Source organism: Heptranchias perlo, chromosome 8 (genome assembly GCF_035084215.1).
Source record: "Heptranchias perlo isolate sHepPer1 chromosome 8, sHepPer1.hap1, whole genome shotgun sequence".
NCBI lineage: Eukaryota > Metazoa > Chordata > Chondrichthyes > Hexanchiformes > Hexanchidae > Heptranchias > Heptranchias perlo.
In genome coordinates this window covers 2160463-2173441 of record NC_090332.1, presented here as the reverse complement: position 1 = coordinate 2173441, position 12979 = coordinate 2160463, and the positions used below count along the sequence as shown (strand labels likewise).

Below are 12979 nucleotides of genomic sequence, written 5' to 3'. Positions count from 1 at the left end.
CTATCTATCTCAGATTTAAAATTTAGCAATTGAGCTAGCATCAATTGCCATTTGCGGAAGAGAGTTCCAAACTTCTACCACCCTTTGTGTGTAGAAATGTTTTCTGATCTCACTCCTGAAAGGTCTGGCTCTAATTTTTAGACTGTGCCCCCTACTCCTAGAATGCCCAACCAGCAGAAATAGTTTCTCTCCATCCGCCCTATCCGTTCCCCTTAATATCTTATAAACTTTGACCAGATCACCTCTTAACCTTCTAAACTCCAGAGAATACAACCCCAATTTGTGTAATCTCTCCTCGTAACTTAACCCTTGAAGTCCGGGTATCATTCTAGTAAACCTACGCTGCACTCCCTCCAAGGCCAATATGTCCTTCCGAAGGTGCGGTGCCCAGAACTGCTCACAGTACTCCAGGTGCGGTCTAACCAGGGTTTTGTACAGCTGCAGCATAACTTCTGCCCCCTTGTACTCTAGTCCTCTTGATATAAAGGCCAGCATTCCATTAGCCTTATTGATTTGGAGAAAAGATGGGTAAATAGAGTTGAGGTACAGATCAGCTGTGATCTAATTGAAAGGCTTCCAAAAGGGGGTTGGATATATACTAAGAGAAATTTGCAGGACTATGAGGAAAGAGCAGGGGAGTGGGACTAATTGGATGGCTGTTTCAAAGAGCCAGCAGAAGCACAATGGGCCAAATGGCCTCCTTCTGTGCTGTACGAGTCTATGAACAGGTTCAAGGGCTGAATGGCCTACTCCTGTTCCTATGTTCATCGTTAGCTGATCGATCTGGTGACTTAATCAATAACTACATTTTTTTTTTGCTTTCCTTAATATTTTTTTAAATTACAAATTACATGTAATTGGCTTTGTCAGAAAGGTTATTTTCCTTCAGTTTGGGAAGCATGCATTTCAAGCTGTCCATTACTTTGTGGACTTGTGTCCCAGTCAGTAGGAGCTCACTGCCTGGGACCTGCTGCTGAATATGCGCACAGGTCTCGTCTATAAACGGGATCAGTGGGCCCAGGCTGTACATGTGCTGGGTCTGAGCTTTCAGCGCACTCACTCTCCCGTGAAGGGTGCACAGATATTGGGAGCAGTTCTTGAGTTTAGACTGTGCTTTGCCTAATGCAGCACCAGACCGTTTGATCTTCAGTAATTCTGTCTTCACCCCGCTCAGAGTCTGCGCTGCCTTCTCCGTTTCTTTCTTCATCTCTGGTATCTGCCTGTTGAGTTGGTCCAGTACCTCCTCATCCTTTGTGATGCTCGCCCTCAACTGTGATAGGTCCTCAGAAGCTATGTCCACTTCTGACTTCCTGTGCATTCGCTCTTTCTCGAAGGCGACTGCCATTGGGATCCCTGGAAGAAAAATTAAACACGTTTATCACGCTGAGATGACAGAACAGATCCTCAATCCCACCTCGTGACTCTATAACTCCCAACCCCACTGAAAAATCAACCTACGGATCCCAGGCATCAGCTCACAACCCTACAGTTCCTAAGCCTATCAACTCACAACCACACTGAGGACCAGCCTGGCAAATTCCAAACCTATAAAATCCCAACTAAAAGCAAACCTGTAGCTGCCACAGAAAGCCTATCATTTCCAACCTTGCTGGTTTTCACCAGCCCCCAAAACTTTAAAGACATAAGAACATAAGATATAGGAGAAGGAGTAGGCCTGACGGCCCCTCGAGCCTCAATATATCCACAGCCCTCTGGGGTAGAGAATTCCAAAGATTCACAACCCCCTGAGTGAAAACATTTCTCCTCATCTCAGTCTTAAATGGCCGACCCCTTATCCTGAGACTATGCCCTCTAGTTCTAGACTCTCCAGCCAGGGGAAACAATCTCTCAGCATCTACCCTGTCAAGCCCCCTCAGAATCTTATATGTTTCAATGAGATCACCTCTCATTCTTCTAAACTCCAGAGAGTAGAGGCCCATTCTACTCAATCTCTCTTCAGAGGACAACCCTCTCATCCCAGGAATCAATCTAGTGAACCTTCGTTGCATAGAAACATAGAAAATGGGAGCAGGGGTAGGCCATTTGGCCCTTTGAGCCTGCTCTGCCATTCAATATGATCATGGCTGATCCTCTATCTCAATACCATATTCTCGCTCTCTCCCCATACCCCTTGATGCCATTTGTGTCTAGAAATCTATCTTCTTTTTTTATTCGTTCATGGGATGTGGGCGTCGCTGGCGAGGCCAGCATTTATTGCCCATCCCTAATTGCCCTTGAGAAGGTGGTGGTGAGCCGCCTTCTTGAACCGCTGCAGTCCGTGTGGTGAAGGTTCTCCCACTGTGCTGTTAGGAAGGGAGTGCCAGGATTTTGACCCAGCGACAATGAAGGAACGGCGATATATTTCCAAGTCGGGATGGTGTGTGACTTGGAGGGGAACGTGCAGGTGATGTTGTTCCCATGTGCCTGCTGCCTTTGTCCTTCTAGGTGGTAGAGGTCGCAGGTTTGGGAGGTGCTGTCGAAGAAGCCTTGGCGAGTTGCTGCAGTGCATCCTGTGGATGGTACACACTGCAGCCACAGTGCGCCGGTGGTGAAGGGAGTGAATGTTTAAGGTGGTGGATGGGGTGCCAATCAAGCGGGCTGCTTTGTCCTGGATGGTGTCGAGCTTCTTGAGTGTTGTTGGAGCTGCACTCATCCAGGCAAGTGGAGAGTATTCCATCACACTCCTGACTTGTGCCTTGTAGATGGTGGAAAGGCTTCGGGGAGTCAGGAGGTGAATCACTTGCCACAGAATATCCAGCCTCTGACCTGCTCTTGTAGCCACAGTATTTATGTGGCTGGTCCAGTTAGGTTTCTGGTCAATGGTGACTCCCAGGTGGGGGATTCGGCAATGGTAATGCCATTGAATGTCAAGGGGAGGTGGTTAGATTCTCTTTTATTGGAGATGGTCATTGCCTGGCACGACTGTTACTTGCCACTTATCAGCCTAAGCCTGGATGTTGTCCAGGTCTTGCTGCATGAAGGCACGGACTGCTTCATTATCTGAGGATCGGGAGTCAATGTAGATCAGCGAACACAGGGGGTAATGGTTAAACAGGACTTGGTACAAATTAGGATATGGGCAGCAGAGTTTTGGATGAACTCACGTTTCCAGAGGGTGGAAGATGGGAGGCCGGCCAGGAGAGCATTGGAATAGTCAAGTCTAGAGGTAACAAAGGCATGGATGAGGGTTTCAGCAGCAGATGAGCTGAGGCAGGGGCGGAGACGGGTGATGTTACGGAGGTGGAATTGGCGGTTTTAGTGACAAATAATAGTTCATTCTCCTTCGGCACACAAAGGAAGCATGTTCTGAAATACTACCTCTTACCGATACATGGGATCACGAAACTCAACCCAATTCCTATGTCTCTTCCAGTTTGCTTTTCTCTCTTTTTAGCCCTGGCCGCCCTCAGAGTCTGATCCGCTTGTTTCAGCCAAACCTTGGCCGTCTGGACCTGGCCTGTAATCCGTTGCCTCTGATTCTTCAACCCGGCCAGCTGATTGTGCATCGACTTGATGCTTTCTTGCAGCTCTTTCTGTTCCTTGCTCAGTTTGCCGTGTTGAGCAGTCAGTTTTTCACAACCGGCATCAATGAGATCAACGATACCGCTGGCAGCCTCCTCTGCGGCCAGGGTCTCTCTCTGCGCCAATTCAATCTCGCTCTTCAACTGTTTGGAGTCAGACTCGCTGAGGTCCTTTCCTCCCACGCTGACCGCAAGTACAAGAAAGGACAGGATGGAAGAGATCCCCTTGAGGAAATGGGGCAAAGTGGCCTCTTTGAAGTCCCTTTCGTGTATCTCACAATCCTCCATTGTACTCACGGTTAATCTGCAGCATGAAAAACAATTAGTAATAACAGTCAGTATCGATGAAAGACAGAAACAAAATACACTGACATCAACATCATTTCATATCTACAGCAACATGACTTTTATTACAGTTAATCTCAGAGACAGGAGGTCGGGGGGCAGAAGGTCAGGAGCGGGAGATAAAGTTAGGGCATAGTGGTAGGAAGAAGAACATTAAGTTAGAGGAAATAGATGGAGATAGTAAAGAGTGGCAGGAGGAGGAAGTAGAGGAAGAGATGGGGGTAGGAAGTAGAGGCAGTTGATAAGGACAGGAAGTAAGATAAGAGATAGGAGTAGAGGATTGGGGAAGGTAGTCCTTCACAAAGTGAGTTCTCGATCTTGGATATGGAGAAGCAAGGAGTGGAGTCCAGCAACTGTCCAGCTGCTCGTGCACCTTTCAGCAGGGGGTAACACTGGCACAGTCCTGGGCACAGGCCAATGGTTGCCAACCACTTCTCTTCCAACTGTGGCCCGCTCTGCACCTCCCAACTCCATCATCGCTGGCAAAGCCTGCAGCCATCTTGGTCTTGCACTCTGGAGCTCTCTTTCCAATCGCCTCTGCCTTGGTTCCCCTCTCCCCTCTCCCCTCTCCCCTCTCCCCTCTCCCCTTCAAAAGCCTCCTCAAAATCCAATTCTTCCAGTATGTCTGTGGTCACTTCCCCCAACTCTTACTCGGGGCCTAATCCCCTTCCCCTATTTTGTGAATGGAGGGGAAAGCGAACAAAGCTCGAGTGAGAGTGGAAGAGACTGCAGACATAGTGAAAGAGTTAGGTAGAAGCGCAATAAAAGGCAGTCTAACGGCACTGTGGGAGCACACGGACTGCAGCGGTGCAAGGCGGAGGCTCGCCACCACCTTCTCAAGGGCAATTAGGGATGGGCAATAAATGGCAGTGATACCCACATCCTATGAATGAATTAAAAAAAATATACAAGTCCTGGAGACACAGAACATTAAGAGGAAAAAAACCCTGACTCAACTACAATGTTTAATCCGCCAATATTCCATGCATTAAAATTCCCAGTTTGGGATTTGTGTCGATCCTGGAATTAACTGTTCTCAATTATTTGCTTGGGAATATTTTTTAAATGGTGAGAAACTATTAAATGTTGATATTCAGAGGGATTTGGGTGTCCATGTACACAAAAACAGAAAGTTAACATGCAGGTGCAGCAAGCAATTAGGAAGGCAAATGGGACGTTGGCCTTCATTGCAAGGGGTTTGGAATACAAGATTAAGGAAGTCTTACTACAATTGTACAGGGCTTTGGTGAGACCACACCTGGAGCACTGTGTACAGTTTTAGTCTCCTTATCTAAGGAAGTGCCGGTGATGGACTGGGGTTGACAATTGTAAACAATTTTACAACACCAAGTTATAGTCCAACAATTTTTATTTGAAATCTACAAGCTTTCGGAGGCTTCCTCCTTACCTCACATTTACCTGAGGAAGGAGGAAGCCTCTGAAAGCTTGTAGATTTCAAATAAAAATTGTTGGACTATAACTTGGTGTTGTAAAATTGTTTACAATTATCTAAGGAAGGATATACTTGCCTTAGAGGCGGTACAATGAAGGTTCACTAGATTGATTCCTGGGATGAGAGGGTTGTCCTATGAGGAGAGGTTGAGTAGAATGGGCCTATACTCTCTGGAAATTAGAAGAATGAGAGGTGATCTCATTGAAACATATAAAATTCTGAAAGGGCTAGACAGGGTAGATGTTGAGAGGTTGATTCCCCTGACTGGAGAGTCTAGAACTAGAGGGCATAGTCTCAGGATAAGGGGTCGGCCATTTAGGACTGAGAAATTTCTTCACTCAGAGGGTTGTGAATCTTTGGAATTCTCTACCCCAGAGGGCTGTGGATACTCAGTCATTGAGTATATTCAAGCTGAGATCGATAGATTTTTGGACTCTAGGGGAATCAAGGGATATGGGGATCGGGCGGGAAAGTGGAGTTGAGGTGGAAGATCAGCCATGATCTGATTGAATGGTGGAGCAGGCTCGAGGGGCTGTTTGACCTGCTCCTGCTCCTGCTCTTATTTCTTATAGATTGAAAGTACACCCAGTGTCCAGCTATATCTCATGAATATGGCCATATTTCATTCGGTTAGCTGCTTTGATTGAGATTGAGTTGCAGTGTGAGGGATTTAAACAGCTTGAGATGCAAATATTGCACTGAATCAATTCTTAGGATCCATCTAAGGTGAATCGATATAAACCTTTAGTAAGATCTCAGTTGGAGATTGTGTGCAGTTTTGGGCTCCACTCTATAGGAGGGATGTTACGGGTTTAGAGAGGGTACAGCCCAGATTCACTAGAACGCTGCCTGGTATGAGAAAATATAAATACAAAGAAAGACTTGAAACATTGCGGCTGTTTTCGTTAGAACTGAGGAGATTGAGGGGTGAGTTGATTGAGGTATTTGAAATTGTGAAGTGATGGGACAGGGTAGATAGAAACAGACTGTTTCTGGTGGTTGAGAGGTCAATCATGAGGAGCCATAGATACAAGATTAAATGTAAGAAGTTCATAACAGAGGGCATGTCATAAAAATATATAATAAAAGAAAGTTTTGTATAAAAAGGTAACCTGGTCCCTGACTGGTTGAAGTAACAAGGATTGCGGAGTCACACCTCATGGTCCATGCAAAGGAGACTGGTCACCATGGAAACCTGTGTAACCTGGCTAAAGAATCACCATGGAAACTGGTGTAACCTGGCTCTGGACTGGCTGAAGAATCACCATGGAAACCTGCATAACTGAGCCACGACAAAGACAATGGATAAAGGGAGTGTCGATCTATTCCTGAGCTGTATTCAAAAAATAGGTGGCAAGCAACCCCCCACCCCCCTCCCCCCACCCAAAAGGTGTGCTCCCAATCTGCCAGATTGCCTCCTCCATGGCATCCTGATCCTAGGAGGACAATGTGTTACACCATTACCCAGACGGGCAACGAGACATCCATAAGGCCTCGACAAAGGCCTCCACTGAGAGGGCAGACGGGGCCTCGGTTTAACATCTCATCCGAAAGTCGGCACCTCCGACAGTGCAACGCTCCCTCAGTACTGACCCTCCGACAGCGCAGCGCTCCCTCAGTACTGACCCCCCGACAGCGCAGCGCTCCCTCAGTACTGACCCCCCGACAGTGCAGCGCTCCCTCAGTACTGACCCTCCGACAGTGCAGCGCTCCCTCAGTACTGACCCTCCGACAGTGCAGCACTCCCTCAGTACTGACCCTCCGACAGTGCAGCGCTCCCTCAGTACTGACCCTCCGACAGTGCTGCACTCCCTCAGTACTGACCCTCCGACAGTGCAGCACTCCCTCAGTACTGCCCCTCCGACAGCGCAGCACTCCCCCAGTACTGACCCTCCGACAGTGCAGAGCTCCCTCAGTACTGACCCCGACAGTGCAGCGCTCCCTCAGTACTGACCCTCCCACAGTGCAGAGCTCCCTCAGTACTGACCCTCCGACAGTGCAGAGCTCCCTCAGTACTGACCCTCTGACAGTGCAGCGCTCCCTCAGTACTGACCCTCCGACAGTGCAGCGCTCCCTCAGTACTGACCCCCCGACAGTGCAGAGCTCCCTCAGTACTGCCCCTCCGACAGCGCAGCACTCCCCCAGTACTGACCCTCCGACAGTGCAGAGCTCCCTCAGTACTGACCCCGACAGTGCAGCGCTCCCTCAGTACTGACCCTCCCACAGTGCAGAGCTCCCTCAGTACTGACCCTCCGACAGTGCAGAGCTCCCTCAGTACTGACCCTCTGACAGTGCAGTGCTCCCTCAGTACTGACCCCCCGACAGTGCAGAGCTCCCTCAGTACTGACCCCCCGACAGTGCAGAGCTCCCTCAGTACTGCACTCCCTCCGTACTGCACTGAGAGCATCGGCCTAGATTATGGGCTCAAGTCTCTGGAGTGGGATTTGAACCCACGACCTCTTGACTCCAAGACGAAAGTGCGACCCACTGAGCCACGGCTGACACTTTTAAGGGATTTTGATAATGGAGGCAAAGGATAGAATCATAGAACGATACAGCACAGGAGGAGGCCATTCGGCCCATCGTGCCTGTGCTGTTTTTTTCCTCTACCAACAAGATCACAGGATGTGTGAAGAAGTACACACATGTCGGACTGGTTTCCTCACCACTAACCATCTATGAACACCCTGTGCGTGATACATCCCTGTGACAGTAACGGATATACCATGAACTCTTCTCATGCACATTCTTTATGGCTCCTGACTCATGGTTACCCACATAAAGCAGCCTTTATATGACAGACCACTTTCATCTCTAACAAATGTCTTGGAACCACTGAAAGAGTTTTTGTGCCAGAGAGGATGCCAGTGATAGAGCTGCTCCTTTATGCCGTTCCACGAACACTGACATTCCTTTGTCCAAAAACGTCGCAATCGGCCAGTCCGAGTCCCAATTAACACTGACCCTCCCCAAAGCCCATTCTGTGCAGTAAGAGGCTTTAAACAGTGACCAAACATTGTGGGGGGGAGGGGTTCAAATAATGGGAGCGCTTTCAGTTAAAGGTCAGATAAGATGGAGGAGACAAACCATTCAAAACAGAGACCAAGGGGGAGAAACAGGGGGCTTTACAGTGACTCAAAAGCAAAATACTGCGGATGCTGGAAATCTGAAATAAAAACAGAAAATGCTGGAAACAGTCAGCGGATCAGGCAGCGTCTGTAGAGAGAGAGAGAGAAACAGAGTGAACGTTTCAGGTCGATAACCTTTCATTGGGACTGGAAGGTGTTAGAGATTTGACAGTTTATAAGCAAATATAGAGCCTGGGAAAAAGGGCGGGGTGGGGGGAGATTTACAGTGAAATGCACAAAACTAAACTAATACGTACACAAGTGAAAGGAATGGTGACAAGTCACGAGGAATAGAGCATAACAAATATTCACGTGTGTGATGGAGCAAAATAACAGTAAGAGATTAGATGGCACAACGGGGTCAGTACGAGAAGAACATAGGAACAGGAGGAGGCCATTCAGCCCCTCGAGCTTGATCCGCCATTCAACGAGATCAAGGGTGATCTGTGACCTAACTCCATATACCCACCATAGCCCCATATCCCTTTATGGGGAGAGATACAAAAGGGTCCAGAGGGGCAATTTTTTCACTCAAAGGGTGGTGAGTGTCTGGAACGAGCTGCCAGAGGCAGTAGTAGAGGCGGGTACAATTTTGTCTTTTAAAAAGCATTTGGACAGTTACATGGGTAAGATGGGTATAGAGGGATATGGGCCAAGTGCAGGCAATTGGGACTAGCTTAGTGGTATAAACTGGGCGACATGGACATGTTGGGCCGAAGGGCCTGTTTCCATGTTGTAACTTCTATGATTCTATGATTCTATTCCTTTGGTTAACAAAAATCTATCAATCTCAGCTTTAAATTAACAATTGAGCTAGCATCAACTGTCGTTTGCAGAAGACAGTTCCTAACTTCACCCCTGAAAGTCCCAGCTCTCATTTTTTAGGCTACATCACCTAGTCCTAGACTCCCCAACCAGCGGAAATAGTTTCTCTATCAGTTCCCCTTAATATCTTGAAAACTTCGATCAAATCACCCCTTAATCTTCTAAATTCTAGGGAATACAACCCTAGTTTGTGTAACTTAACCCTTGGAATCCAGGTATCATTCTAGTAAACCTACGCTGCACTCCCTCCAAGGCCAATGTCCTTCCGAAGATGCGGTGCCCAGAACTGCTCACAGTGCTCCAGGTGCGGTCTAACCAGGGTTTTGTATAGCTGCAGCATAACTTCTGCCCCCTTGTATTCTAGTCCTCTAGATATAAAGGCCAGCATTCCATTAGTCTTTTTGATTATTTTCTGTACCAGTCCACGACATTTTAATGATTTATGTACATGAACCCCCAAGTCTCTTTGGACCTCCACTGTTTTGAGCTTTTCACCATTTAGAAAGTACTCTGATCGATCCTTTTTAGGTCCAAAGTGGATGACCTCACACTTGCCTACAATGTAGTCCATTTGCCACAGTTTTGCCCATTCACAATCTATTAATATCTCTCTGTAATGTTATGCTTCCATCTACACTGCTTACAATGCTGCCTATCTTTGTGTCATCAGCAAACTTGGATATGTGGCTCTCTATCCCGTCATCTAAGTCGTTAATAAATACAGTGAGTAGTTGAGGCCCCAAAACAGATCCCTGTGGGACACCACTAGTCACATCCTGACAATGTGAGTACCTGCCCATTACACTAGTTATACTGCACCACCAGTCGGAGACCTGTGGTGAACCGCACTCTGCCTGCCTTAAGGGAGCACTGCATGTGGGAGTTTATACACAGGCCCAGCACTTTGCTCCTTACCAACACCTGTACAATGTTTGGAGAGAGCCGTAGTCCCAGCATTCAATAGATTGTCTCAGCACTTTGTAAACCTGGTCTGATGGGGCACTAGAGTCAGATGGCACTCAGTGCCAGGCTCAGTTGGTGTGAGATGGTCTGCCAGATCAGGACCTGACTCCAGAACTTAACGCCACGTTTGTGTCAATGTGCAGGGCCGGCAGCAGTATAACTGGCATCCTATTTGCTTAATTCCTTTTCTTTTCGCTCCTTTATTTAAAACACTGACAGCCGTTTCCAAATAAATCCCTTCCCTTCAAAAAGGGCCCATCATCTAACTTATTTATTGCTTCAAACATCAGCCTTTAGAGATCAGAGAACCGAATCTTGTGAGAAAAATAAAGGTTGAAAAGGTTTCCTTGCCAACCAATGGAGCCTGTGATTCAGTCAGATCTCTCCCAGTGAGAGGTGGGCAGTGTTCCTGAATCAATCAAGAGGCTGCCCACTCACCCAGTCATGTCCAGAACAACTGCTTAGACCCTCCATGGAGAGCAGAGAAACAAACATGATGTTCCTGCTTGGCCCTGCCCAGGGTGCTGCACTTTCTCCTTGTGGTCTTTTGCTCCCGGTCTCTTCTCCCACCCCCCCCTCCCCCCACAACTTGATCCCACCCCCCACAACTTGATCCCACCCCCCACTTTCTCCCATCCCACACTGCCCATCCCCCCCAATCTCTGAACCCTTTCTCTTCCCTCTGTGCCCCCACACATTATTTGTAATGTGGGTTTAGGGGGTACAGTGACTGCCCCACCCGCTCATTTCTGTGATGAATTCTTCACCGTCCCCCTCTTCCCTTTACAGAGATTCCCGGACCCCACAGACTGGGACCCTCCGCCTAACACTCGGTGAACCCGGGAGTGTCGGGATTGAAGGGGGGCGGTGTGATGGAGTTGGTATAACTCTCATCCAGGCTTCAACATCGTCTGACCGTGTGAGGGGAGCTGCTGTCCCGGGAGCTTCTCCCTCTGTCCCGGGATGTCCCTCTGTCCCGGGCGGGCTCTCCCTCTGTCCCGGGATGTCCCTCTGTCCCGGGATGTCCCTCTGTCCCGGGATGTCCCTCTGTCCCGGGCGGGCTCTCCCTCTGTCCCGGGATGTCCCTCTGTCCCGGGATGTCCCTCTGTCCCGGGCGGGCTCTCCCTCTGTCCCGGGATGTCCCTCTGTCCCGGGATGTCCCTCTGTCCCGGGCGGGCTCTCCCTCTGTCCCGGGATGTCCCTCTGTCCCGGGCGGGCTCTCCCCCTTCGGACTGGATCTGATTTTTATGAATGGGGAGCGATCCCAGTGATGTGGTTGTGAAAAAGTAGCCAAACAGTGAGTGTAAAAGTTTGAAAGCCGGTGTGGGGGGGTCGTCCCGTCCCGTTCTGTCCCCTGGGAGTGTCGGGATAATCCGGTGGAGACAGAGGATCCCAGGAATAGTTTCCCGAGAAAAACCAGAGACACCAATAGAGAGAGAGAGAGAGGGAAATACATTGAAATCTCTTACCTTGTTACAAATAAAACATTACTTCAGGCAATCTGGCCAATCAAAAACTTCTTCATCAAGGTTCGGATTCCGGTTGAAACTCTCCGGGTTGATAATGATAGAATGGAGAAATAGTCGCATTAAATCTGTGCTGGTGTTTTTCTCCACATCAGTCAGTCCGAGCTCACTCTCCAGCTCCCTCCCCACATCCTTTAATATTCCTCATTTACAAACAACTCTTTAATTGGCTATTAAAAGAATTTATGGACTCTGCTTCAGCAGCGGTTTGTGGCAGAGAATTCCCCACACTCTCACTACCCTCGCTGCAAATAATTTTTTTTCTAACCTCCCTCCTAAACTTAGAAGTTATTTGATTAACTTTCTGTGCAAGATTTTCTACAGTGAATTAAAAGTTACTGAGTTGGTTGTTGTTAAGTTCCAGTATTATTTGACCATGAGAGCTGAATAAGACCATAGCTCTGTCTGATCTGTCCCACTCACTCATCACCGTGTCTTGGAAGAACAGTTAAAGTACCAGCTGCCGTACAATACTAATATTACATAACTAATATCACAATTAATATTACATAACTAATATCACAATTAATATTACATAACGAATGTCACATAACTAAAATCACATAACTAATATTACAGAATTAAAATCACAGAAATAATATTACAGAACTAATATTACAGAACATGACAGAAATAGAACTACAGAACTAATATTACAGAACTAATATCACATAACTAAAATCACATAACTAATATTACAGAATTAAAATCACAAATAATATTACAGAACTAATATTATAGGACAGCGGCAGATGGGCTGAAGTTGGGACGGAGTTGGGCGGTCTTGGTGACGGAGTGGATATGGGGTCAGAAGCTCTGCTCGGGGTCAAATAGGACGCCAAGGTTGCCAACGGTCTGGTTCAGCCTCAGGCGATAGCTGGGGAGGGGGAGGAAATCGGTGGCTAAAAAATGGAGTTTGTGGTGGGGTCAAAGACGATGTCTTCGGTCTTCCCAAAGTTTAACTGGAGGAAATTTCAGGTCCTCCAGGACTGGATGTGGGACAAGCAGTCTGACAACACAGAGGTAGTGGAGGGGTCGAGAGAGGTGGTAGTGAGGTAAAGCTGGGTGTCGTCAGTCAGGTGGAACCTGACTCCATGTCTGCGGATGATGTCACCGGGGGGTCAGCACGTAGATGAGGAAGAGGTAGCAGCCAAGGATAGTTCATGGTGATAATGGTAGGAAGAGAGGTCATTGCTGGAGATTCTCTGGCTATGATTG

At 47.9% G+C, this 12979-nt stretch overlaps 1 protein-coding gene across 1 annotated transcript; it reads right to left on the bottom strand.

Moving 5' to 3' along the window:
- Positions 1–828: 828 nt before the first annotated feature.
- On the bottom strand, positions 829–12176 carry LOC137324111 (cingulin-like). The gene is made up of 3 exons (XM_067988252.1): positions 11705–12176; positions 3326–3825; positions 829–1353 (listed from the first exon to the last, which is right to left on the bottom strand). The coding sequence occupies exons 2-3, from the start codon at positions 3807–3809 to the stop codon at positions 848–850; spliced, it is 990 nt and encodes a 329-aa protein (XP_067844353.1). The 5' UTR covers positions 3810–3825; positions 11705–12176; the 3' UTR covers positions 829–847.
- Between the last annotated feature and the right edge of the window lie 803 nt (positions 12177–12979).

What these genes read in the sequence shown, in the direction of transcription:
- LOC137324111 (XM_067988252.1), bottom strand. Translation starts at nt 3,809, where the DNA reads ATGGAGGATTGTGAGATACACGAAAGGGACTTCAAAGAGGCCACTTTG. An exon ending in TTTCGTGATCCCATGTATCG is followed by an intron (nt 1,354 to 3,325) that starts GTAAGAGGTAGT and finishes TTTTTCTTCCAG; the next exon opens with GGATCCCAATGGCAGTCGCC.